General features: G+C 41.2%; 3 protein-coding genes across 6 annotated transcripts; all 3 read left to right on the top strand.

Moving 5' to 3' along the window:
* Window positions 1–311: 311 nt before the first annotated feature.
* Window positions 312–5,696, top strand: LOC306778919 (methyltransferase-like protein 27). Of its 3 annotated transcripts, none has more exons than XM_079270657.1 (6): window positions 312–343; window positions 1,839–1,976; window positions 2,304–2,432; window positions 3,939–4,074; window positions 4,764–4,856; window positions 5,275–5,696. In XM_079270657.1, exons 2-6 carry the CDS (start codon window positions 1,860–1,862, stop codon window positions 5,499–5,501), a joined length of 702 nt encoding a protein of 233 aa, XP_079126783.1. In that variant the 5' UTR covers window positions 312–343; window positions 1,839–1,859; the 3' UTR covers window positions 5,502–5,696. The 3 variants fall into 3 exon arrangements, with proteins under 3 accessions (XP_079126783.1, XP_079126785.1, XP_079126784.1); XM_079270658.1 differs by lacking the exon at window positions 312–343 and adding an exon at window positions 1,655–1,721; XM_079270659.1 differs by lacking the exon at window positions 2,304–2,432.
* Window positions 5,697–7,832: 2,136 nt separating this feature from the next.
* LOC306778502 (methyltransferase-like protein 27) lies at window positions 7,833–16,132 on the top strand. Its single transcript, XM_079270009.1, has 6 exons — window positions 7,833–7,934; window positions 11,281–11,418; window positions 11,746–11,874; window positions 14,393–14,528; window positions 15,220–15,312; window positions 15,733–16,132. The coding sequence occupies exons 2-6, from the start codon at window positions 11,302–11,304 to the stop codon at window positions 15,957–15,959; spliced, it is 702 nt and encodes a 233-aa protein (XP_079126135.1). The 5' UTR covers window positions 7,833–7,934; window positions 11,281–11,301; the 3' UTR covers window positions 15,960–16,132.
* Window positions 16,133–18,369: 2,237 nt separating this feature from the next.
* LOC306778864 (methyltransferase-like protein 27) lies at window positions 18,370–24,879 on the top strand. 2 transcript variants are annotated; one of them, XM_079270583.1, is made up of 7 exons: window positions 18,418–18,437; window positions 19,685–19,751; window positions 19,869–20,006; window positions 20,334–20,462; window positions 23,143–23,278; window positions 23,968–24,060; window positions 24,480–24,879. In XM_079270583.1, the coding sequence occupies exons 3-7, from the start codon at window positions 19,890–19,892 to the stop codon at window positions 24,704–24,706; spliced, it is 702 nt and encodes a 233-aa protein (XP_079126709.1). In that variant the 5' UTR covers window positions 18,418–18,437; window positions 19,685–19,751; window positions 19,869–19,889; the 3' UTR covers window positions 24,707–24,879. The 2 variants fall into 2 exon arrangements, with proteins under 2 accessions (XP_079126708.1, XP_079126709.1); XM_079270582.1 differs by lacking the exon at window positions 19,685–19,751 and having other exon boundaries at window positions 18,370–18,437.
* Window positions 24,880–25,907: the final 1,028 nt, after the last annotated feature.

Raw genomic sequence — 25,907 nt, 5'->3', positions numbered from 1 at the left:
TATGCTTTCATACTTTTCTACGATCTTTCAACCTTCATATTGGTGAGAAGAGGAGACTTCAAAGGATATTAAGAGACAAAGCCCAGCAGACACCCTGTTCACCTGGAAAGAGATGCAGAAGAGTCATATAATAACTGTGTTTTTTAGTGTAGCATAAAGACACAACTCAAATGTTTTGGGTAAAGTGAGAATAAACCTAACCTGCCTCAGGCTTCTGTGGTGTCTTCGTGTTTGGCTTGTTCAGCAGGTCATGCTCGCCCAGACGTCTGCCTTATCAACTGTTGTCATGATCACTGCTCTCACACTGAGTCCTGCTCCTCTACCTGAACTGATCCACACACAGGTGAGTGCAGACGACTCTCACGCCTTCATCTCGGTCAGGCTGTATTTGTACGAGGGCTGAAACTACAGATTATTTTCTTTAATTAATCAACACTAAAGGCTATTTCTGGTTTCATCAAAATCCATCTTCAAACATCTTTTGTTCGATCAACAGTCCAAAAGATTCACTTTGCTGACTTGGTTTGATTAATGTTTCCAATGTTGTTTCCAACTAGGAAATGCATTTCCTGCTGAAAATGCGTTGGAATGCTGAAAGCTGAAATTAATTGTGAAAAAATTGCTGAAAATTAAGAAATGGGAGACTACCTGTCTGAAAAATTTTGAAGCCCAAAAGCATTTAAACTGCACTGCTGAAAACCCTTCCAGTTGAAATGTCGAACTATGGTGTCTGTAGCTGAAAGTTTGAGGAAGAAGGCTTTGAAAGTTGAAGAAGTTTAACAGGATTTGAAGATTTTCTCCATAGAGATCCCATTCAAAAGAAAATTGTTGGAATGCTAAACAGCATTCCAACAATTAGTTGTGAAATAATCAATCAGCGATTTTTTAAATCTTCAGATGCAGGTTCTGAATATTTAAAGTGCCGTTCAGAGTTCAGTCCTGGTTGATTTGGCGACACCCTATTTCACTGTGGCTGCTCCTGACCTGTCAACAAACTGCTTCACTGCTAAAAATCAGAACTGCACCTCACCGTGAGCTGATTTCGTGAAGAGAATGGATAAATCCTCGCTTATTTCGACTCAAATATCTGTTCGACGTATATCCTGTTGTGTCTCTGAACTGTTTCCGTCTACCTAATTTAGGGGAGCTGGGGGTAGGGCTTTGACTTTTTACGAATGGAATTTTATGCTCCGCTTGAAATATGTTTGAGCTGTCTCAAGTTCTGGCGTACATCTTAATCCAAAGTCCAGAGTCCAGAGTCATCATACAGGAATTTAGTAGAAGGAACATTTCATTTTTTTCAATGATGACGGAAAAATAATGAGAACATATATATATATATATATATATATATATATATATATATATATATATATATATATATATATATATATATATATATATATATATATATTAATGAAGCTGTTTCTATGATCAAATCAGTGATCAGTTAAATGATACTGAATTCCAACTCATCAATCGTCAGCAGCGTTAACACTGTGATGCATTTCACTGATAAAACGTGAACGTCGGTTTGTTGCTCAACAGAAAGACGTAAAGGAAGCTGTGATTAATGATCCGCTGTAGTCTGACGTCAGAATACGAGTTATAATGGATCAGTCCGATGTTTATTCATGTGTGTGTTATTCTGCAGCAGACAGTTTACAGGTGAAGAGCTGTGTCGTGCTGATTTCAAGTTCTGCTGATATTTCATGAAAGAAGTGAGGAAAGAAAACCTGTCCCTGAAGCCTGAACTCTGTTTACTCAGATTACCTGTTTGTGTTCTACATGCCTGTGTTGTTGACTCCACATGTTAATACATGTTTCCCCTCTGGCAGGTTTGAAGTCGTCTCCTCATCATGTCAGACAGCAGCAGATCTTTGGACGATTTGAAGACCCTCCTTCATTCCTCAGTAGGAGACGATTTACAGCAAAAGATGAAGTTCTATAACAGCTGGGCGGAGACGTACGAACAGGTCGGTGGACAGAAACTCATCCTCCTTTAGGTCTGATGGAGGCTTCAATGCAACAACAACAAAATCTGTCGTTTAAGAATGAAAAACATCTGAAAACTCAATCATTATCTTTTGTTGTGATCTCTCAGAATCAAAAATGTCAGTTAACACATATGTGCTAACAATATTCAGGGTTATCGATGTATAAAAGCAAATCATCTGCATAGAATAACACTTTGCTCTGCTTCTGGTCCACATATACAGCCTGGTATACAGGGGACATCTGTCTGATGGACCTGAAACTGATTGTTTGCACCCTTTGTGTTACTTACACATGTTTTTAAACAGGACTCCGATACGATGAGTTACAGTGCACCACACCAGACGGTAAAGTTCCTGGTTGATAACTTCTCTGGTCGTCCTGAACAAGTTCAGGTTCTTGATGTCGCCTGCGGATCTGGATGGGTCGCTAACCTGGTGAGCCCCAAAGGAAAACCTCAGTGTTCCTGGATGATTGAACCATAGTAAGATGTTGGGAAGATGAAACATAAGACTGGTGGTTTTAAAGACCTTTAACCATGAAGGATGTCTCTAAGCATATCATGGTTTCACAGAAAGGTATTTTCTCCTGGCAGACGCCTTTCATGTTATTTTAAGTTTAGGGGCTCAACATGGGACACATTCAAGATTGAATACTTTTTTGCTGTAAAACTTAATTATTAGGAATTTTGCCAAAGTTAGATAATCAAGACACAGTCACTTTTATTCACTTTTATGTCACTCCGCGAGCAGAATTCACTCTCGCGTGAGCAAAAGTCGCTCGCGAAACTTCAACCCGCTCGCTCGCGACTCTTTTTCCTGCTCGCTCGCGAGTAGTTTTTCTTTTTGACAGTAAGTGGGCGGACCCAGTCGCCATTGTATCTCTACATCTATTGGTTACAATCCTCGTCTTGGGATAGACCGGATATCACTCTTTTGCTCACGCGAGAGTGAATTTTGCTCGCGGAGTGACATAAAAGCGCTCGTTAAAGTAAAATACGCGCGCGCGTGGATCTCATTTGCGCTCTCGGATTTTGAGAGTGATTTGACTTCATAGAAATCTCTGTATTTCAAAGATGTGGTAAATGACAACTTGAACCAGCCCCACAAAGTGCAGAAGGTGTTGACAGAGATGGACTCATCCGTTAAAACCAAGCAAGATCTTGAAATGATGTACATCTCACTCGAGTCAGGAAACTTGTCAGAATGCCCATATTTGATTGGCTGAGCTGCATCACGTGATGTGATTTACACCGCATTGGTCGGTGTGTTCCCTGCACCGCTGAACAAGTGCCGTAAAGGCTGAAAAAACTGCGCCGGTTAAAATAGAAGCGCTTTGTCAAAATAAAAATCGATTTTAAGTCCTGGGTCCGGATACAACGGCGTCTGGGTCCGGATCCGTGCCACGGCCCGCCAATTGTTGACCCCTGCGGTAGATCATTGGAAGCTAGAGTGTTGATTTGTGGGGTACCCCAGGGCTCTATCCTTGGCCCTCTAATTTTTGACATACATCAGTGACATAGCTGCAGTAAAGTGCAAGTTGCTGCTCTATACAGTCGATTCAGCCTTATTTGTCTCAGGGTAAGATACTAGTGTCATCCAGGATACACTTGCAAAGCAACTGGACTCTATGAGAATTGGCTTGTTGACAATAAATGATGTTTATCTGGTAAAAAAGAGTCCATACTATTCAGTTCCAAGTGCGGATTGCATAAAAAAAAGGCTCACGATCAAATGTTTAGGCAACAGTATTGAATCAAGACTAGTGTCCCATATCATGGGGGGACCACTACTACTTACACCACCAGAACTGATATTGTGCATACCAATCTGTATGCAACCACACCAAGACTGATCGCTGGACGGACAGACGATCAGACCAAACTTCACTCTTTAGAGGTTTCACTGTTAATGTCGGTCGTCTTCGTCTTCTTGTGTTTACAGATGGTTGAACTGGGCTTCAAGCACTTTGTGGGAGTGGACGGCAGTCAAGGCATGCTGGATCAAGCTGCTAAGACCGGCCTCTATAAGGAGCTCAAACTGGCCTTGCTGGGACCAGAGCCACTGCCTGCACTGAGTGGTACACGACACTCACACTACATACACACTTCTCTCACCACAGCAGATTAGGGTTTAACTTAATGCCGGAGGGTTGAAGGGGAGGCAAAGATACTGCAGGAGGTGAATTAAAGTGAAAACTGAAATCTTATCTTCTTCACAACTCAATCAAATGTGAACACAGACATGAAACCCATATGGAACATGTCAGTGTGACCTACACTTCTAGAGGATATCATAATATCTGATGTCCATCCACAATAAACCATACATCCTATAGGAAATCATAAAAAAACAATATTCAAAATGCTAGAATTTTCTTCCGAATCATCACGTTTTAATGAGCAAGGACCAAAACCACAACAAGGTGGTGAAGCAGAAGAGGGATGTCATCTGTCTGTCGGCTGTGGACGCTGCACCAGTAGAACATGAATGCCTAGAATAGTGTTCTGAAGCTAATCCTGAAATTCAGAGGAACCAGAAATTATTGGCCACCTTTCCTCTTTCTGTGAGAAAGAGTGGTCGTTTAGATTACATCAGCGTTCTCACTTATATACTCTGTTTTGTGTTTTGTTTATTTGTCCGAGAATCAAATAAAAAAAGAGAAGAGATAATCATGTGACTTAAACACATTCATTATCTTTCTATTCCAGCAGCTGTGCTCCACCTCTTCATACTAAAACAAGCTAACACCTCCTGCTTTGCTTTCAGGTATGTTTGATGTGGTGATGATCGTTGGCGCTTTACGACATGATTATGTGCCGGTCAGTGTCATCAGGGAGCTCTGCCTCGCCGCTAAACCAGGTAACCAACACTGTTCATGAGTTTTCATGGGAGCATGAATTTAAATAGCCACTGGCTATTGAACCTAATGGTATAAAAGTGTCTGTATGGGAACGAGGAAGCAAAAAGTGTTACTATATGCAGATGATTTACTATTGTATGTTGGTAACTCCCAAAATTCAGCCCCAAACATTGTCTGTTTTTTTATTACAAATGAAAACATGACGTTGCCATTAACGTGTGCAAAAAATGTTGTGTTTTTTTACTTCTTCGCTGGATTTTTCTGTACCTGTTATTTACTTTCGTATAAACTCAGAGACGTTAAAGCTCTCCACTACTGTACTCTAAACCCTCCGTCTTACAGGATGACATGATATTGGAGGATAATGAAGCTTTTTCTTCTTCAGTTCTTTAATAATTGAATATTTTATTTCTGCAGGAGGATACATATGCATGTCGAGAAACGGCCAAAAGTCAGAGTCTGGAAACAAATACAAGGTGTCTATGGAGAAAGAGCTGCAGCTGATGGAGGAGGAGGGGCTATGGAGTCATGTGATCACCAAAGATATGGGCAAATACATGATAGATATGTATAATTGTGAAGGGGTGCAGAATGAGAACTACATCCGTGGGACCATGTACCTGTACAAGAAGTCACTTAACTAGTCACTCTATACCTGAGTCCATTCGTTCACTGTCCAATACTTTGACCTCTCACCTCTTCATGAACACTCATCAACGTTGTGTTTATTATTGGCTGGTGTGACACTGAAGCATAAATTTGAACAATAAACTCATTAAAAGGAAAGACATAACCATGTGTCTTGTATTTGACTTCATTTCTGTTTGACTTGTTTTCATTTAAACTCATCCGCATCAGGAGACATTCTTCACTTCTCACTGTGAGGCTTTATGTCTAACTCTGCTGTATTTTCCTCAGTAATGTCATCCTACGAGTCCCGCCCACTGCCGCGCCTCTCTCCGTAGGCACAGCTGTGCCTCATCTCCTGTGATGGCCTCCAGCTAAATACTCCTGTCACTCTCATCCCAGTTGTCAGTCCGTCCGTTTACCTACCTGGTATTCCGACCCGTGAGTAGTCCGTTTGTTCGTTCACTCTCTGAAGAGCCGCTACTAACGATCTGTTTTGTTTTTTCAACTTGCCTGCCGTCCAGTGTCGACCCTCGGGTTTTCACCTGTACGAAGAAGCCTTCCAGTTAGTTCCTCGGAGATCAACTGTGTAGTCGTGCCATTCCTGTGTCGAGCCTCGGGTGTCACGCCTGCCTGACTTCCCTGATGTCGCTGGATTCGCAAATGCGTTTTTTTCCAGATGTAGAAGTCAGCCTGATTTTCAACCAATCACATGAGCGCAGCTCCCCCCTCCCCTCCCCACGAGGCTGCTAGCATTAAGGTTGCACCGATTAATCGAAAAGTTGATTCTGTTTATTATTATTCATTGTTAACTTCTTGTGTCGTCTGCGAACTTCAGGAGTTTGACCGTTGGGTCCTCTGAGGTGTAGAGGGAGAAGAGCAGTGGGGAGAGCACACACCCCTGGGGGGCGCCAGTGCTGATGGTCCGGGTGCTAGATGTGATTTTTCCCATCCTCACCTGCTGCGTCCTGTCAGTCAGGAAGTTTGTGATCCACAGTTCTCTGCATTTGACCCATCCCTATGTAGGGAGCAGTGGGCTGCCAATGACAGGCGCCCGGGGAGCAGGTTCAGTGTCGAGGTTCAGTGTCTTGCTCAGGTACACTTCGGTATAGCATACGTCGCAGCGAAGGATCGAACCTCGCGGTTACGGGGCAACCCTCGCTACCCCATGAGCCATGGTCGCCCCGTGGCTTATAATATTCAATATAAATGAATATTAAACCGTATGTAGTCAACTACTGATGCTAACGCACTCCCATCACCCAGGTTTATGTATTTATAAATTTCTTGCATACGGTGATTCTAGTGCCAGTCAAATTTGAATGATTGAAAAGTGAGCTGGTATATGAAACTAGAAAAAGCATTTCCTGCTGAAAATGCGTTGGAGTGCTGAAAACTGAAATGAATCGCAAAAACATTGCTGAAAATAGATATCCAATTCAAAAACAAATTGCAAAAAGCTTAATAATTCAAAAAGTTTAAAGATTACAAATATGAAAAGTCATATCACACCTCCTGAAAGAGCTGAACATTTTCTGTGGCTTAAAAAAATTCATCAGTGGTGATATTTGTAGTCGTATAAGTTGTAGTAGAAGTATTAGTAGCATTAGAATTACTACTAGTAGTAGTATTGATATTTCTAGTAGAATATGTAGTAGAAGTATTATTAGTAGTAGAAGTATTCGTAATTAGAAGAAGTAGTAGAAGACGTAGTATCAGTAGTCATAGTAATAGCTGTAGTATTGGTCGTAGTATTTAATATCACAGTAGTAGTAATCGTAATGGCAGTAGAAGATGTAGTAGTAGTACGAGTAGCTGTAGTAGTATTACTACTTTTAGTAGCATGAATAGTAGTAGTCGCAGTTGTCATAAGTAAAAGTAGTCGTGGTAGTAATAACATTGATGGTAGCAGTAGCAGTAAGAGTAGCAAAAGTGATAGTAGAAGTGGTAGTAGTAGTAATACTATATTAGCAGCAGTAGTAGTTGTCGCAGTATTAGTAAGAGCATTCATTTTTTCAACAAAAAAGCCAAATTTTGAGCTTGTTTAAATTCAGTTTATCCATGCGGCTTTCATTTTGAAAGGGTGGTGCTGGGTGGGGGGGGAGAGGAGACATAATCATAATGTCTGACACACACATAAACAGAGGTTATTAAATGCCTGGCTTCATCACAAGCATTTCAATTAGAATTCACTCTTTGGGGCTTTTATTTTGAAACGGGGTGTGTGTGTAACTGTCATAACTGTGTTTTTTAGTGTAGCATAAAGACACAACTCAAATGTTTTGGGTAAAGTGAGAATAAACCTAACCTGCCTCAGGCTTCTGTGGTGTCTTCGTGTTTGGCTTGTTCAGCAGGTCATGCGTGCTCAGACATCTGCCTTATCAACTGTTGTCATGATCACTGCTCTCACACTGAGTTCTGCTCCTCTACCTGAACTGATCCACACACAGGTGAGTGCAGACGACTCTCACGCCTTCATCTCGGTCAGGCTGTATTTGTACAAGGGCTGAAACTACAGATTATTTTCTTTAATTCATCAACACTAAAGGCTATTTCTGGTTTCATCAAAATCCATCTTCAAACGTCATCTTTTGTTCGATCAACAGTCCAAAAGATTCACTTTGCTGACTTGGTTTGATTAATGTTTCCAACGTTGTTTCCAACTAGAAAATGCATTTCCTGCTGAAAATGCGTTGGAATGCTGAAAGCTGAAATTAATTGTGAAAAAATTGCTGAAAATTAAGAAATGGGAGACTACCTGTCTGAAAAATGTTGACGCCCAAAAGCATTTAAACTGCACTGCTGAAAACCCTTCCAGTTGAAATGTCGAACTATGGTGTCTGCAGCTGAAAGTATGAGAAGAAGGCTTTGAAAGTTGAAGAAGTTTAACAGGATTTGAAGATTTTCTCCACAGAGATCCCATTCAAAAGAAAATATTTGGAATGCTTAACAGCATTCCAACAATTAGTTGTGAAATAATGAATCAGCGATTTTTAAAATCTTCAGATGCAGGTTCTGAATATTTAAAGTGCCTTTCAGAGTTCAGTCCTGGTTGATTTGGCGACACCCTCTTTCACTGTGGCTGCTCCTGACCTGTCAACAAACTGCTTCACTGCTAAAAATCAGAAATGCACCTCACCGTGAGCTGATTTCGTGAAGAGAATGGATAAATCCTCGCTTATTTCGACTCAAATATCTGTTCGACGTATATCCTGTTGTGTCTCTGAACTGTTTCCGTCTATCTAATTTAGGGGAGCTGGGGGTAGGGCTTTGACTTTTTACGAATGGAATTTTATGCTCCGCTTGAAATATGTTTGAGCTGTCTCCAGTTCTGGCCGTACATCTTAATCCAGAGTCCAGAGTCATCATACAGGAATTTAGTAGAAGGAACATTTCATTTTTTTCAATGATGACAGAAAAATAATGAGAACATATATATTAATGAAGCTGTTTCTATGATCAAATCAGTGATCAGTTAAATGATACTGAATTCCAACTCATCAATCGTCAGCAGCGTTAACACTGTGATGCATTTCACTGATAAAACATGACCGTCGGTTTGTTGCTCAACAGAAAGACGTAAAGGAAGCTGTGATTAATGATCCGCTGTAGTCTGACGTCAGAATACGAGTTATAATGGATCAGTCCGATGTTTATTCATGTGTGTGTTATTCTGCAGCAGACAGTTTACAGGTGAAGAGCTGTGTCGTGCTGATTTCAAGTTCTGCTGATATTTCATGAAAGAAGTGAGGAAAGAAAACCTGTCCCTGAAGCCTGAACTCTGTTTACTCAGATTACCTGTTTGTGTTCTACATGCCTGTGTTGTTGACGCCACATGTTCAGGGGCGGACTGGGGGAAAAAAGTGGCCCGGGAGTTTACTGTCAGACCGGCCCACTCAATGCATCGCACGTATCGATGTCAGTGGCCTACTTGGAAAAATACCCATACACTTAACATTATTTTCGATGATTACAAAGAAATTATATCATATATATATATTTTTTTTATAACATTTGGATCCACCAATTTGCCTGGATGGACACATTGAATAAAATAATACTCCAAGGTAGTAGTTTGCTGGATGAATATGCTGAACTTTGGGCTAGTATCAGATGGTTATACGTATAACTACAGAGCCTTAAGGAATGAATGTCAGCAGAGAAAGACCACACAATAAAGAAACTGGAATCAGAGGGTAGAATTAGTTTGAACTATATTGAAATGAACAGAACATACGATGGGGTGTGAACATCAGTGGTATCAGTAGTGTTGCATGCTGGGTGTGTGATTGTGTGTGTGTGTGTAGGGGTGTTGAAGGTGCATAACAAAACAATAAGTTAAGTAACAGAACCTAAACTAACTCTGCCAGCCCAGGTGCATTATAGTCACATAGTAATAAAAAACAATATCAGTATACTCATGTGTTATTATTACCTCACTACACGAGTAGTTTTTGCAGCAGCTCACTCTTTTCTGCAACACCGTCTATGATTTTCTCACTGTCCAGCATCTGCAAAACATCTGTCTGAGTAGCCATCAACATAAAAGCCTCCAGGTGCTGTTGAGAGCTGGTTAACTTAAACATTATTTGACATAAATTATTAGAAATGATAAGATTGCCCTCTTTACAACTACCACCATGGATAGCTTGCTCATCGATTGTAAGCAAGTAACTATGGCTAACATGTTAAATTAGATAATCTCGATGATGCGAACAGCGCCAGCTTGCTTATTTGACCAGATCATAACGGTCTCAATTTTGGACATTTATCATTTATCTAGCTAACGTTAGCTAGGCTAGCTTGTAGCCGAACACTACCTCATCTGTGAAAAGCAAGCTAACATTGGCCAAGTCAATGCCACAACTTACCATCATAACACTGTCACCAGTCGGTGGTTTCCCAAATAAGTCAGAGATTTTTAAATATTTTGATGCACCTTCCTCCAGATATCTCTTCTTTTTCTCCCTGAGCTTTTCAGCTCCATCTTTAAAGGATTTACGTTTTGGTACCGGTGCCATGCTGCTAGCTCACACTCAAAACGGCTTGTCTCTGAGCGAGTGACGCAAGCTGCAGATACATGAATCCGTGACGGGACGCTACGTCAATAACTGACAACGCATAGTCAAATCAACGTAATTAACACAATGACAGCCACAAAGTCATAAGAACCAGTCACATATATTCATATGACAACAAAGCACATCAATCCAGCAGACCTGCAGCGGATCCACGCATTCCACCACACAAGAGCACGAGCCATCAAATATTAGTCATAAAAACGTTACTGCAGATGTAAAAAAACAAACGCAGTTTGTCACTTACCAAATTCTTTGTTGACAAAGAATTTAATCCCAGTACATCGTTTCAGTTCCAGTAAGAAGTCCTCGATTCATGGACGCCGTGACAGTCGAGCCGCCCCTGTATTTCGCCGGTCTACGGCGGCCATTCGCACCTCCGCCGGCCCCGCCCCGACCGTCGCCGGCACGAGCGCACGGCGCAGACCGCGGTAATGGAGAAAAAGTTTTTAAAAGCACCGTAGTGTCCAGCCGTGCTATGGCGTCCTCAGATCGCGAGGAGTAGTATAATGTCAGTTTATACTGTTGATACAGTTTTCACTGATTATTGACTTTCGGTATTAGAGTCAATTGAACGTGTTCTGTGAAGCATATAATATAGTCGGGCCGGCGATGTCAGAGACCGGCCCAAACCCCGTCGGCCTACCGGGGATTCCCCCGGTATCCCCGATGGCCAGTCCGCCCCTGCACATGTTAATACATGTTTCCCCTCTGGCAGGTTTGAAGTCGTCTCCTCATCATGTCAGACAGCAGCAGATCTTTGGACGATTTGAAGACCCTCCTTCATTCCTCAGTAGGAGACGATTTACAGCAAAAGATGAAGTTCTATAACAGCTGGGCGGAGACGTACGAACAGGTCGGTGGACAGAAACTCATCCTCCTTTAGGTCTGATGGAGGCTTCAATGCAACAACAACAAAATCTGTCGTTTAAGAATGAAACACGTCTGAAAACTCAATCATTATCTTTTGTTGTGATCTCTCAGAATCAAAAATGTCAGTTAACACATATGTGCTAACAATATTCAGGGTTATCGATGTATAAAAGCAAATCATCTGCATAGAATAACACTTTGCTCTGCTTCTGGTCCACACATACAGCCTGGTATACAGGGGACATCTGTCTGATGGACCTGAAACTGATTGTTTGCACCCTTTGTGTTACTTACACATGTTTTTAAACAGGACTCCGATACGATGAGTTACAGTGCACCACACCAGACGGTAAAGTTCCTGGTTGATAACTTCTCTGGTCGTCCTGAACAAGTTCAGGTTCTTGATGTTGCCTGCGGATCTGGATGGGTCGCTAACCTGGTGAGCCCCAAAGGAAAACCTCAGTGTTCCTGGATGATTGAACCATAGTAAGATGTTGGGAAGATGAAACATAAGACTGGTGGTTTTAAAGACCTTTAACCATGAAGGATGTCTCTAAGCATATCATGGTTTCACAAAAAGGTATTTTCTCCTGGCAGACGCCTTTCATGTTATTTTAAGTTTAGGGGCTCAACATGGGACGCATTCAAGATTGAATACTTTTTTGCTGTAAAACTTAATTATTAGGAATTTTGCCAAAGTTAGATAATCAAGACAGTCACTTTTATTCACTTTTATGTCACTCCGCGAGCAGAATTCACTCTCGCGTGAGCAAAAGTCGCTCGCGAAACTTCAACCCGCTCGCTCGCGACTCTTTTTCCTGCTCGCTCGCGAGTAGTTTTTCTTTTTGACAGTAAGTGGGCGGACCCAGTCGCCATTGTATCTCTACATCTATTGGTTACAATCCTCGTCTTGGGATAGACCGGATATCACTCTGACACAGAAGCTAGTTCTGATAGAGGTGGTTTTCAATCCGCCACTAAACACTACTCCACTACATCTCAGGATGTTCTACATTTGTCTGACACATTTTGTAAACTTTTCAGACTGTAGAGGCTGATGAAATACAAATTATGTTAATCGAGTTGTTAAATACAATAATTAAAAATGTGTCAGATTGGTTTAAATTCACTCCATCATTCTATTACAGACAATGTGTGTTTGATGCTCAAACCCAGTGGCGACTGGTGGAACATGTTCTAGGTAGGGCTGTGCAACATCCAATCAATTTCAGCAAACATCCCAGTATGATTTAATGCAAAACAATTAAGGTATCAAACACGTATTACTACTTTGCAGTTAAATATTTAACTTTTGTTCCAACATGAAAAAATATTTCATATAATTTCATATAATTCCAATATATATATCATATAATAATATGCTGTATAATATAATAATATATATATATCATATAATAATATATATCATATAATAATATATATCGTATAATAATATATATATCATATAATAATATTCACTGTACCTCTTGTGACAAACAGCTCAAAGAAACTCTGATCTTAATTGATTAAAACATGATGTGATCATATTTAATCATACTGTTGTGTTTACAGAAGCGATATAATATAGTTGTATATAATATGAGCAGCAATTTGGACCTGCTCAAAGATCTGGAGCCAAGATTAGGGACCACTCTTTGTATATTAACTGTTAAATCACTGACAAGTAGTTAGTGGATGAAAAAGTATTCAGATCCTTCACTGCAGTAAACGTACTAATACCATACTGATGAAACAATAATCCACTACGAGTAAAATACCTGCATTCAAAACCGTAGTCAATGTTAGATACAATGTAGATACAATGTAGATACAATGGCGACTGGGTCCGCCCACTCACTGTCAAAAAGAAAAACTGCTCGCGAGCGAGCAGGTAAAAGACTCGCGAGCGGGTTGAAGTTTCGCGAGCGAGCGGCTTGAAGCTTCGCGAGCGACTTTTGCTCACGCGAGAGTGAATTTTGCTCACGGAGTGACATAAAAGCGCTCGTTAAAGTAAAATACGCGCGCGCGTGGATCTCATTTGCGCTCTCGGATTTTGAGAGTGATTTGACTTCATAGAAATCTCTGTATTTCAAAGATGTGGTAAATGACAACTTGAACCAGCCCCACAAAGTGCAGAAGGTGTTGACAGAGATGGACTCATCCGTTAAAACCAAGCAAGATCTTGAAATGATGTACATCTCACTCGAGTCAGGAAACTTGTCAGAATGCCCATATTTGATTGGCTGAGCTGCATCACGTGATGTGATTTACAACGCATTGGTCGGTGTGTTCCCTGCACCGCTGAACAAGTGCCGTAAAGGCTGAAAAAACTGCGCCGGTTAAAATAGAAGCGCTTTGTCAAAATAAAAATCGATTTTAAGTCCTGGGTCCGGATACAACGGCGTCTGGGTCCGGATCCAGGCCGCGGCCCGCCAATTGGCTGCGGTAGATCATTGGAAGCTAGAGTGTTGATTTGTGGGTTACCCCAGGGCTCTATCCTTGGCCCTCTAATTTTTTACATACATCAGTGACATAGCTGCAGTAAAGTGCAAGTTGCTGCTCTATACAGTTGATTCAGCCTTATTTGTCTCAGGGTAAGATACTAGTGTCATCCAGGATACACTTGCAAAGCAACTGGACTCTATGAGAATTGGCTTGTTGACAATAAATGATGTTTATCTGGTAAAAAAGAGTCCATACTATTCAGTTCCAAGTGCGGATTGCATAAAAAAAAGGCTCACGATCAAATGTTTAGGCAACAGTATTGAATCAAGACTAGTGTCCCATATCATGGGGGGACCACTACTACTTACACCACCAGAACTGATATTGTGCATACCAATCTGTATGCAACCACACCAAGACTGATCGCTGGACGGACAGACGATCAGACCAAACTTCACTCTTTAGAGGTTTCACTGTTAATGTCGGTCGTCTTCGTCTTCTTGTGTTTACAGATGGTTGAACTGGGCTTCAAGCACTTTGTGGGAGTGGACGGCAGTCAAGGCATGCTGGATCAAGCTGCTAAGACCGGCCTCTATAAGGAGCTCAAACTGGCCTTGCTGGGACCAGAGCCACTGCCTGCACTGAGTGGTACACGACACTCACACTACATACACACTTCTCTCACCACAGCAGATTAGGGTTTAACTTAACGCCGGAGGGTTGAAGGGGAGGCAAAGATACTGCAGGAGGTGAATTAAAGTGAAAAGTGAAATCTTATCTTCTTCACAACTCAATCAAATGTGAACACAGACATGAATCCCATATGGAACATGTCAGTGTGACCTACACTTCTAGAGGATATCATAATATCTGATGTCCATCCACAATAAACCATACATCCTATAGGAAATCATAAAAAAACAATATTCAAAATACTAGAATTTTCTTCCGAATCATCACGTTTTAATGAGCAAGGACCAAAACCACAACAAGGTGGTGAAGCAGAAGAGGGATGTCATCTGTCTGTCGGCTGTGGACGCTGCACCAGTAGAACATGAATGCCTAGAATAGTGTTCTGAAGCTAATCCTGAAATTCAGAGGAACCAGAAATGATTGGCCACCTTTCCTCTTTCTGTGAGAAAGAGTGGTCGTTTAGATTACATCAGCGTTCTCACTTATATACTCTGTTTTGTGTGTTTTGTTTATTTGTCCGAGAATCAAATAAAAAAAGAGAAGAGATAATCATGTGACTTAAACACATTCATTATCTTTCTATTGCAGCAGCTGTGCTCCACCTCTTCATACTAAAACAAGCTAACACCTCCTGCTTTGCTTTCAGGTATGTTTGATGTGGTGATGATCGTTGGCGCTTTACGACATGATTTTGTGCCGGTCAGTGTCATCAGGGAGCTCTGCCTCGCCGCTAAACCAGGTAACCAACACTGTTCATGAGTTTTCATGGGAGCATGAATTTAAATAGCCACTGGCTATTGAACCTAATGGTATAAAAGTGTCTGTATGGGAAAGAGGAAGCAAAAAGTGTTACTATATGCAGATGATTTACTATTGTATGTTGGTAACTCCCAAAATTCAGCCCCAAACATTGTCTGTTTTTTTATTACAAATGAAAACATGACGTTGCCATTAACGTGTGCAAAAAATGTTGTGTTTTTTTACTTCTTCGCTGGATTTTTCTGTACCTGTTATTTACTTTCGTATAAACTCAGAGACGTTAAAGCTCTCCACTACTGTACTCTAAACCCTCCGAGTCTTACAGGATGACATGATATTAGAGGATAATGAAGCTTTTTCTTCTTCAGTTCTTTAATAATTGAATATTTTATTTCTGCAGGAGGATACATATGCATGTCGAGAAACGGCAAAAAGTCAGAGTCTGGAAACAAATACAAGGTGTCTATGGAGAAAGAGCTGCAGCTGATGGAGGAGGAGGGGCTATGGAGTCATGTGATCACCAAAGATATGGGCAAATACATGATAGATATGTATAATTGTGAAGAGGTGCAGAATGAGAACTACATCGGTGGGACCATGTACCTGTACAAGAAGTCACTTAACTAGTCACTCTATACCTGAGTCCATTCGTTCACTGTCCAATACTTTGACCTCTCACCTCTTCATGAACACTCATCAACGTTGTGTTTATTATTGGCTGGTGTGACACTGAAGCATAAATTTGAACAATAAACTCATTAAAAGGAAAGACATAACCATGTGTCTTGTATTTGACTTCATTTCTGTTTGACTTGTTTTCATTTAAACTCATCCGCATCAGGAGACATTCTTCACTTCTCACTGTGAGGCTTTATGTCTAACTCTGCTGTATTTCCCTCAGTAATGTCATCCTACGAGTCCCGCCCACTGCCGCGCCTCTCTCCGTAGGCACAGCTGTGCCTCATCTCCTGTGATGGCCTCCAGCTGACATAAATACTCCTGTCACTCTCATCCCAGTTGTCAGTCCGTCCGTTTACCTACCTGGTATTCCGACCCGTGAGTAGTCCGTTTGTTCGTTCACTCTCTGAAGAGCCGCTACTAACGATCTGTTTTGTTTTTTCAACTTGCCTGCCGTCCAGTGTCGACCCTCGGGTTTTCACCTGTACGAAGAAGCCTTCCAGTTAGTTCCTCGGAGATCAACTGTGTAGTCGTGCCGTTCCTGTGTCGAGCCTCGGGTGTCACACAGACGTTCCAGCCTGCCTGACTCCCCTGATGTCGCTGGATTCGCAAATGCGTTTTTTTCCAGATGTAGAAGTCAGCCTGATTTTCAACCAATCACATGAGCGCAGCTCCCCCCTCCCCTCCCCACGAGGCTGCTAGCATTAAGGTTGCACCGATTAATCGAAAAGTTGATTCTGTTTATTATTATTCATTGTTAACTTCTTGTGTCGTCTGCGAACTTCAGGAGTTTGACCGTTGGGTCCTCTGAGGTGTAGAGGGAGAAGAGCAGTGGGGAGAGCACACATCCCTGGGGGGCGCCAGTGCTGATGGTCCGGGTGCTAGATGTGATTTTTCCCAGCCTCACCTGCTGCGTCCTGTCAGTCAGGAAGTTTGTGATCCACAGTTCTCTGCATTTGACCCATCCCTATGTAGGGAGCAGTGGGCTGCCAATGACAGGCGCCCGGGGAGCAGGTTCAGTGTCGAGGTTCAGTGTCTTGCTCAGGTACACTTCGGTATAGCACACGTCGCAGCGAAGGATCGAACCTCGCGGTTACGGGGCAACCCTCGCTACCCCATGAGCCATGGTCGCCCCGTGGCTTATAATATTCAATATAAATGAATATTAAACAGTATGTAGTCAACTACTGATGCTAACGCACTCCCATCACCCAGGTTTATGTATTTATAAATTTCTTGCATACGGTGATTCTAGTGCCAGTCAAATTTGAATGATTGAAAAGTGAGCTGGTATATGAAACTAGAAAAAGCATTTCCTGCTGAAAATGCGTTGGAGTGCTGAAAACTGAAATGAATCGCAAAAACATTGCTGAAAATAGATATCCAATTCAAAAACAAATTGCAAAAAGCTTAATTCAAAAAGTTTAAAGATTACAAATATGAAAAGTCATATCACACCTCCTGAAAGAGCTGAACATTTTCTGTGGCTTAAAAAAATTCATCAGTGGTGATATTTGTAGTCGTATAAGTTGTAGTAGAAGTATTAGTAGCATTAGAATTACTACTAGTAGTAGTAGTATTGATATTTCTAGTAGAATATGTAGTAGAAGTATTCGTAATTAGAAGTAGTAGTAGAAGACGTAGTATCAGTAGTCATAGTAATAGCTGTAGTATTGGTCGTAGTATTTAATATCACAGTAATAGTAATCGTAATGGCAGTAGAAGATGTAGTAGTAGTACGAGTAGCTGTAGTAGTATTACTACTTTTAGTAGCATGAATAGCAGTAGTAGTAGTCGCAGTTGTCATATAAGTAAAAGTAGTCGTGGTAGTAATAGCAGTAGTGGTAGTAATAACATTGATGGTAGCAGTAATAGCAGTAGGAGTAAGAGTAGCAACAGCAAAAGTGATAGTAGAAGTGGTAGTAGTAGTAATACTATATTAGCAGCAGCAGTAGTAGTTGTCGCAGTATTAGTAAGAGCATTCATTTTTTCAACAAAAAAGCCAAATTTTGAGCTTGTTTAAATTCAGTTTATCCATGCGGCTTTCATTTTGAAAGGGTGGTGCTGGGTGGGGGGGGGGAGAGGAGACAATCATAATGTCTGACACACATAAACAGAGGTTATTAAATGCCTGGCTTCATCACAAGCATTTCAATTAGAATTCACTCTTTGGGGCTTTTATTTTGAAACGGGGTGTGTGTGTAACTGTCATAACTGTGTTTTTTAGTGTAGCATAAAGACACAACTCAAATGTCTTGATGGTGTAACGTGAGAATAAACCTAACCTGCCTCAGGCTTCTGTGGTGTCTTCCTGTTTGGCTTGTTCAGCAGGTCATGCGTGCCCAGACATCTGCCTTATAAACTGTTGTCATGATCACTGCTCTCACACTGAGTTCTGCTCCTCTACCTGAACTGATCCACACACGGGTGAGTGCAGACGACTCTCACGCCTTCATCTCGGTCAGGCTGTATTTGTACAAGGGCTGAAACTACAGATTATTTTCTTTAATTCATCAACACTAAAGGCTATTTCTGGTTTCATCAAAATCCATCTTCAAACGTCATCTTTTGTTCGATCAACAGTCCAAAAGATTCAGTTTGCTGACTTGGTTTGATGAATGTTTCCAACGTTGTTTCCAACTAGAAAATGCATTTCCTGCTGAAAATGCGTTGGAATGCTGAAAGCTGAAATTAATTGTGAAAAAATTGCTGAAAATTAAGAAATGGGAGACTACCTGTCTGAAAAATGTTGACGCCCAAAAGCATTTAAACTGCACTGCTGAAAACCCTTCGAGTTGAAATGTCGAACTATGGTGTCTGCAGCTGAAAGTATGAGAAGAAGGCTTTGAAAGTTGAAGAAGTTTAACAGGATTTGAAGATTTTCTCCACAGAGATCCCATTCAAAAGAAAATATTTGGAATGCTTAACAGCATTCCAACAATTAGTTGTGAAATAATGAATCAGCGATTTTTAAAATCTTCAGATGCAGGTTCTGAATATTTAAAGTGCCGTTCAGAGTTCAGTCCTGGTTGATTTGGCGACACCCTCTTTCACTGTGGCTGCTCCTGACCTGTCAACAAACTGCTTCACTGCTAAAAATCAGAACTGCACCTCACCGTGAGCTGATTTCGTGAAGAGAATGGATAAATCCTCGCTTATTTCGACTCAAATATCTGTTCGACGTATATCCTGTTGTGTCTCTGAACTGTTTCCGTCTATCTAATTTAGGGGAGCTGGGGGTAGGGCTTTGACTTTTTACGAATGGAATATGCTTATGGAATATGATTATGCTCCGCTTGAAATATGTTTGAGCTGTCTCAAGTTCTGGCCGTACATCTTAATCCAGAGTCCAGAGTCATCATACAGGAATTTAGTAGAAGGAACATTTCATTTTTTCAAATGATGACGGAAAAATAATGAGAACATATATATTAATGAAGCTGTTTCTATGATCAAATCAGTGATCAGTTAAATTATACTGAATTCCAACTCATCAATCGTCAGCAGCGTTAACACTGTGATGCATTTCACTGATAAAACGTGAACGTCGGTTTGTTGCTCAACAGAAAGACGTAAAGGAAGCTGTGATTAATGATCCGCTGTAGTCTGACGTCAGAATACGAGTTATAATGGATCAGTCCGATGTTTATTCATGTGTGTGTGTTATTCTGCAGCAGACAGTTTACAGGTGAAGAGCTGTGTCGTGCTGATTTCAAGTTCTGCTGATATTTCATGAAAGAAGTGAGGAAAGAAAACCTGTCCCTGAAGCCTGAACTCTGTTTACTCAGATTACCTGTTTGTGTTCTACATGCCTGTGTTGTCGACTCCACATGTTAATACATGTTTCCCCTCTGGCAGGTTTGAAGTCGTCTCCTCATCATGTCAGACAGCAGCAGATCTTTGGACGATTTGAAGACCCTCCTTCATTCCTCAGTAGGAGTCGATTTACAGCAAATGATGAAGTTCTATACCAGCTGGGCGGAGACGTACGAACAGGTCGGTGGACAGAAACTCATCCTCCTTTAGGTCTGATGGAGGCTTCAATGCAACAACAACAAAATCTGTCGTTTAAGAATGAAACACGTCTGAAAACTCAATCATTATCTTTTGTTGTGATCTCTCAGAATCAAAAATGTCAGTTAACACATATGTGCTAACAATATTCAGGGTTATCGATGTATAAAAGCAAATCATCTGCATAGAATAACACTTTGCTCTGCTTCTGGTCCACACATACAGCCTGGTATACAGGGGACATCTGTCTGATGGACCTGAAACTGATTGTTTGCACCCTTTGTGTTACTTACACATGTTTTTAAACAGGACACCGATACGATGAGTTACAGGGCACCACACCAGATGGTAAAGTTCCTGGTTGATAACTTCTCTGGTCGTCCTGAACAAGTTCAGGTTCTTGATGTCGCCTGCGGATCTGGATGGGTCGCTAACCTGGTGAGCCCCAAAGGAAAACCTCAGTGTTCCTGGATGATTGAACCATAGTAAGATGTTGGGAAGATGAAACATAAGACTGGTGGTTTTAAAGACCTTTAACCATGAAGGATGTCTCTAAGCATATCATGGTTTCACAAAAAGGTATTTTCTCCTGGCAGACGCCTTTCATGTTATTTTAAGTTTAGGGGCTCAACATGGGACACATTCAAGATTGAATACTTTTTTGCTGTAAAACTTAATTATTAGGAATTTTGCCAAAGTTAGATAATCAAGACACAGTCACTTTTATTCACTTTTATGTCACTCCGCGAGCAGAATTCACTCTCGCGTGAGCAAAAGTCGCTCGCGAACTTCAACCCGCTCGCTCGCGACTCTTTTTCCTGCTCGCTCGCTCGCGAGTAGTTTTTCTTTTTGACAGTAAGTGGGCGGACCCAGTCGCCATTGTATCTCTACATCTATTGGTTACAATCCTCGTCTTGGGATAGACCGGATATCACTCTGACACAGAAGCTAGTTCTGATAGAGGTGGTTTTCAATCCGCCACTAAACACTACTCCACTACATCTCAGGATGTTCTACATTTGTCTGACACATTTTGTAAACTTTTCAGACTGTAGAGGCTGATGAAATACAAATTATGTTAATCGAGTTGTTAAATACAATAAGTAAAAATGTGTCAGATTGGTTTAAATTCACTCCATCATTCTATTACAGACAATGTGTGTTTGATGCTCAAACCCAGTGGCGACTGGTGGAACATGTTCTAGGTAGGGCTGTGCAACATCCAATCAATTTCAGCAAACATCCCAGTATGATTTAATGCAAAACAATTAAGGTATCAAATACGTATTACTACTTTGCAGTTAAATATTTAACTTTTGTTCCAACATGAAAAAATATTTCATATAATTTCATATAATTCCAATATATATATCATATAATAATATGCTGTATAATATAATAATATATATATATCATATAATAATATAATAATATATATATCATATAATAATATATATATCGTATAATAATATATATATCATATAATAATATTCACTGTACCTCTTGTGACAAACAGCTCAAAGAAACTCTTTGATCTTAATTGATTAAAACATGATGTGATCATATTTAATCATACTGTTGTGTTTACAGAAGCGATATAATATAGTTGTATATAATATGAGCAGCAATTTGGACCTGCTCAAAGATCTGGAGCCAAGATTAGGGACCACTCTTTGTATATTAACTGTTAAATCACTGACAAGTAGTTAGTGGATGAAAAAGTATTCAGATCCTTCACTGCAGTAAACGTACTAATACCATACTGATGAAACAATAATCCACCACGAGTAAAATACCTGCATTCAAAACCGTAGTCAATGTTATCATCAGCAAAATCGACTTTAAGTGCAGAAAGTAAAAGTACCCGTGCAGTAAAATGTACATTATTTTCCCCTGACCTTCAATCTGAAAATCTCCCCCTAGCGTCTGTGTCAGAGTGATATCCGGTTTATCCAAAGACGAGGATTGTAACCAATTAGATGTAGATACAATGGCGACTGGGTCCGCCCACTCACTGTCAAAAAGAAAAACTGCTTGCGAGCGAGCAGGTAAAAGACTCGCGAGCGGGTTGAAGTTTCGCGAGCGAGCGGCTTGAAGCTTCGCGAGCGACTTTTGCTCACGCGACAGTGAATTTTGCTCGCGGAGTGACATAAAAGCGCTCGTTAAAGTAAAATACGCGCGCTCGTGGATCTCATTTGCGCTCTCGGATTTTGAGAGTGATTTGACTTCATAGAAATCTCTGTATTTCAAAGATGTGGTAAATGACAACTTGAACCAGCCCCACAAAGTGCAGAAGGTGTTGACAGAGATGGACTCATCCGTTAAAACCAAGCAAGATCTTGAAATGATGTACATCTCACTCGAGTCAGGAAACTTGTCAGAATGCCCATATTTGATTGGCTGAGCTGCATCACGTGATGTGATTTACAACGCATTGGTCGGTGTGTTTCCTGCACCGCTGAACAAGTGCCGTAAAGGCTGAAAAAACTGCGCCGGTTAAAATAGAAGCGCTTTGTCAAAATAAAATAGATTTTAAGTCCTGGGTCCGGATACAACGGCGTCTGGGTCCGGATCCGGGCCGCGGCCCGCCAATTGGTGACCCCTGCGGTAGATCATTGGAAGCTAGAGTGTTGATTTGTGGGGTACCCCAGGGCTCTATCCTTGGCCCTCTAATTTTTGACATACATCAGTGACATAGCTGCAGTAAAGTGCAAGTTGCTGCTCTATACAGACGATTCAGCCTTATTTGTCTCAGGGTAAGATACTAGTGTCATCCAGGATACACTTGCAAAGCAACTGGACTCTATGAGAATTGGCTTGTTGACAATAAATGATGTTTATCTGGTAAAAAAGAGTCCATACTATTCAGTTCCAAGTGCGGATTGCATAAAAAAAGGCTCACGATCAAATGTTTAGGCAACAGTATTGAATCAAGACTAGTGTCCCATATCATGGGGGGACCACTACTACTTACACCACCAGAACTGATATTGTGCATACCAATCTGTATGCAACCACACCAAGACTGATCGCTGGACGGACAGACGATCAGACCAAACTTCACTCTTTAGAGGTTTCACTGTTAATGTCGGTCGTCTTCGTCTTCTTGTGTTTACAGATGGTTGAACTGGGCTTCAAGCACTTTGTGGGAGTGGACGGCAGTCAAGGCATGCTGGATCAAGCTGCTAAGACCGGCCTCTATAAGGAGCTCAAACTGGCCTTGCTGGGAACAGAGCCACTGCCTGCACTGAGTGGTACACGACTCTCACACTACATACACACTTCTCTCACCACAGCAGATTAGGGTTTAACTTAACGCCGGAGGGTTGAAGGGGAGGCAAAGATACTGCAGGAGGTGAATTAAAGTGAAAAGTGAAATCTTATCTTCTTCACAACTCAATCAAATGTGAACACAGACATGAAACCCATATGGAACATGTCAGTGTGACCTACACTTCTAGAGGATATCATAATATCTGATGTCCATCCACAATAAACCATACATCCTATAGGAAATCATAAAAAAACAATATTCAAAATACTAGAATTTTCTTCCGAATCATCACGTTTTAATGAGCAAGGACCAAAACCACAACAAGGTGGTGAAGCAGAAGAGGGATGTCATCTGTCTGTCGGCTGTGGACGCTGCACCAGTAGAACATGAATGCCTAGAATAGTGTTCTGAAGCTAATCCTGAAATTCAGAGGAACCAGAAATTAGTGGCCACCTTTCCTCTTTCTGTGAGAGAGTGGTCGTTTAGATTACATCAGCGTTCTCACTTATATACTCTGTTTTGTGTGTTTTGTTTATTTGTCCGAGAATCAAATAAAAAAAGAGAAGAGATAATCATGTGACTTAAACACATTCATTATCTTTCTATTGCAGCAGCTGTGCTCCACCTCTTCATACTAAAACAAGCTAACACCTCCTGCTTTGCTTTCAGGTATGTTTGATGTGGTGATGATCGTTGGCGCTTTACGACATGATCATGTGCCGGTCAGTGTCATCAGGGAGCTCTGCCTCGCCGCTAAACCAGGTAACCAACACTGTTCATGAGTTTTCATGGGAGCATGAATTTAAATAGCCACTAGCTATTGAACCTAATGGTATAAAAGTGTCTGTATGGGAAAGAGGAAGCAAAAAGTGTTACTATATGCAGATGATTTACTATTGTATGTTGGTAACTCCCAAAATTCAGCCCCAAACATTGTCTGTTTTTTTTATTACAAATGAAAACATGACGTTGACATTAACGTGTGCAAAAAATGTTGTGTTTTTTTACTTCTTCGCTGGATTTTTCTGTACCTGTTATTTACTTTCGTATAAACTCAGAGACGTTAAAGCTCTCCACTACTGTACTCTAAACCCTCCGTCTTACAGGATGACATGATATTAGAGGATAATGAAGCTTTTTCTTCTTCAGTTCTTTAATAATTGAATATTTTATTTCTGCAGGAGGATACATATGCATGTCGAGAAACGGCCAAAAGTCAGAGTCTAGAAACAAATACAAGGTGTCTATGGAGAAAGAGCTGCAGCTGATGGAGGAGGAGGGGCTATGGAGTCATGTGATCACCAAAGATATGGGCAAATACATGATAGATATGTATAATTGTGAAGAGGTGCAGAATGAGAACTACATCGGTGGGACCATGTACCTGTACAAGAAGTCACTTAACTAGTCACTCTATACCTGAGTCCATTCGTTCACTGTCCAATACTTTGACCTCTCACCTCTTCATGAACACTCATCAACGTTGTGTTTATTATTGGCTGGTGTGACACTGAAGCATAAATTTGAACAATAAACTCATTAAAAGGAAAGACATAACCATGTGTCTTGTATTTGACTTCATTTCTGTTTGACTTGTTTTCATTTAAACTCATCCGCATCAGGAGACATTCTTCACTTCTCACTGTGAGGCTTTATGTCTAACTCTGCTGTATTTCCCTCAGTAATGTCATCCTACGAGTCCCGCCCACTGCCGCGCCTCTCTCCGTAGGCACAGCTGTGCCTCATCTCCTGTGATGGCCTCCAGCTGACATAAATACTCCTGTCACTCTCATCCCAGTTGTCAGTCCGTCCGTTTACCTACCTGGTATTCCGACCCGTGAGTAGTCCGTTTGTTCGTTCACTCTCTGAAGAGCCGCTACTAGTGATGGCGAGATGAAGCCTCATGAGGCATCGCAACACTTCAGCCAATTGGTTCGAGAAAGGGTTACTTTTTTTTAGGGATTACTCGAAGCTTCATGTGCACACGATACCACCTACTGGCCAAGTGTATAATCGCAGGCAGCTGTATCTGAACCACATAATGTGATGCATTGAATTTTTGTGTCTGTTATGGCTGTTGGGAATGACGGAATTACAAAAATTTATGACCAAATCATTTCTGTATAAATTATGACATATGTGCATAATAAAATATTTTTTTAATGTATTCTGTGTGTGTACATTTTCCCAAAATGGTAGTATCATATGATATGGCAGGTTGTGTAATGATGTGATTTTTCCCAGCCTCACCTGCTGCGTCCTGTCAGTCAGGAAGTTTGTGATCCACAGTTCTCTGCATTTGACCCATCCCTATGTAGGGAGCAGTGGGCTGCCAATGACAGGCGCCCGGGGAGCAGGTTCAGTGTCTTGCTCAGGTACACTTCGGTATAGCACACGTCGCAGCGAAGGATCGAACCGCCGACCTCGCGGTTACGGGGCAACCCTCGCTACCCCATGAGCCATGGTCGCCCCGTGGCTTATAATATTCAATATAAATGAATATTAAACAGTATGTAGTCAACTACTGATGCTAACGCACTCCCATCACCCAGGTTTATGTATTTATACATTTCTTGCATACGGTGATTCTAGTGCCTTCATTTTTATTT

This window comes from Melanostigma gelatinosum (assembly GCF_949748355.1).
Source record: "Melanostigma gelatinosum genome assembly, chromosome: 6".
Classification (NCBI taxonomy): Eukaryota; Metazoa; Chordata; class Actinopteri; order Perciformes; family Zoarcidae; genus Melanostigma; species Melanostigma gelatinosum.
This window is presented reverse-complemented; position numbering and strand designations above follow the sequence as displayed.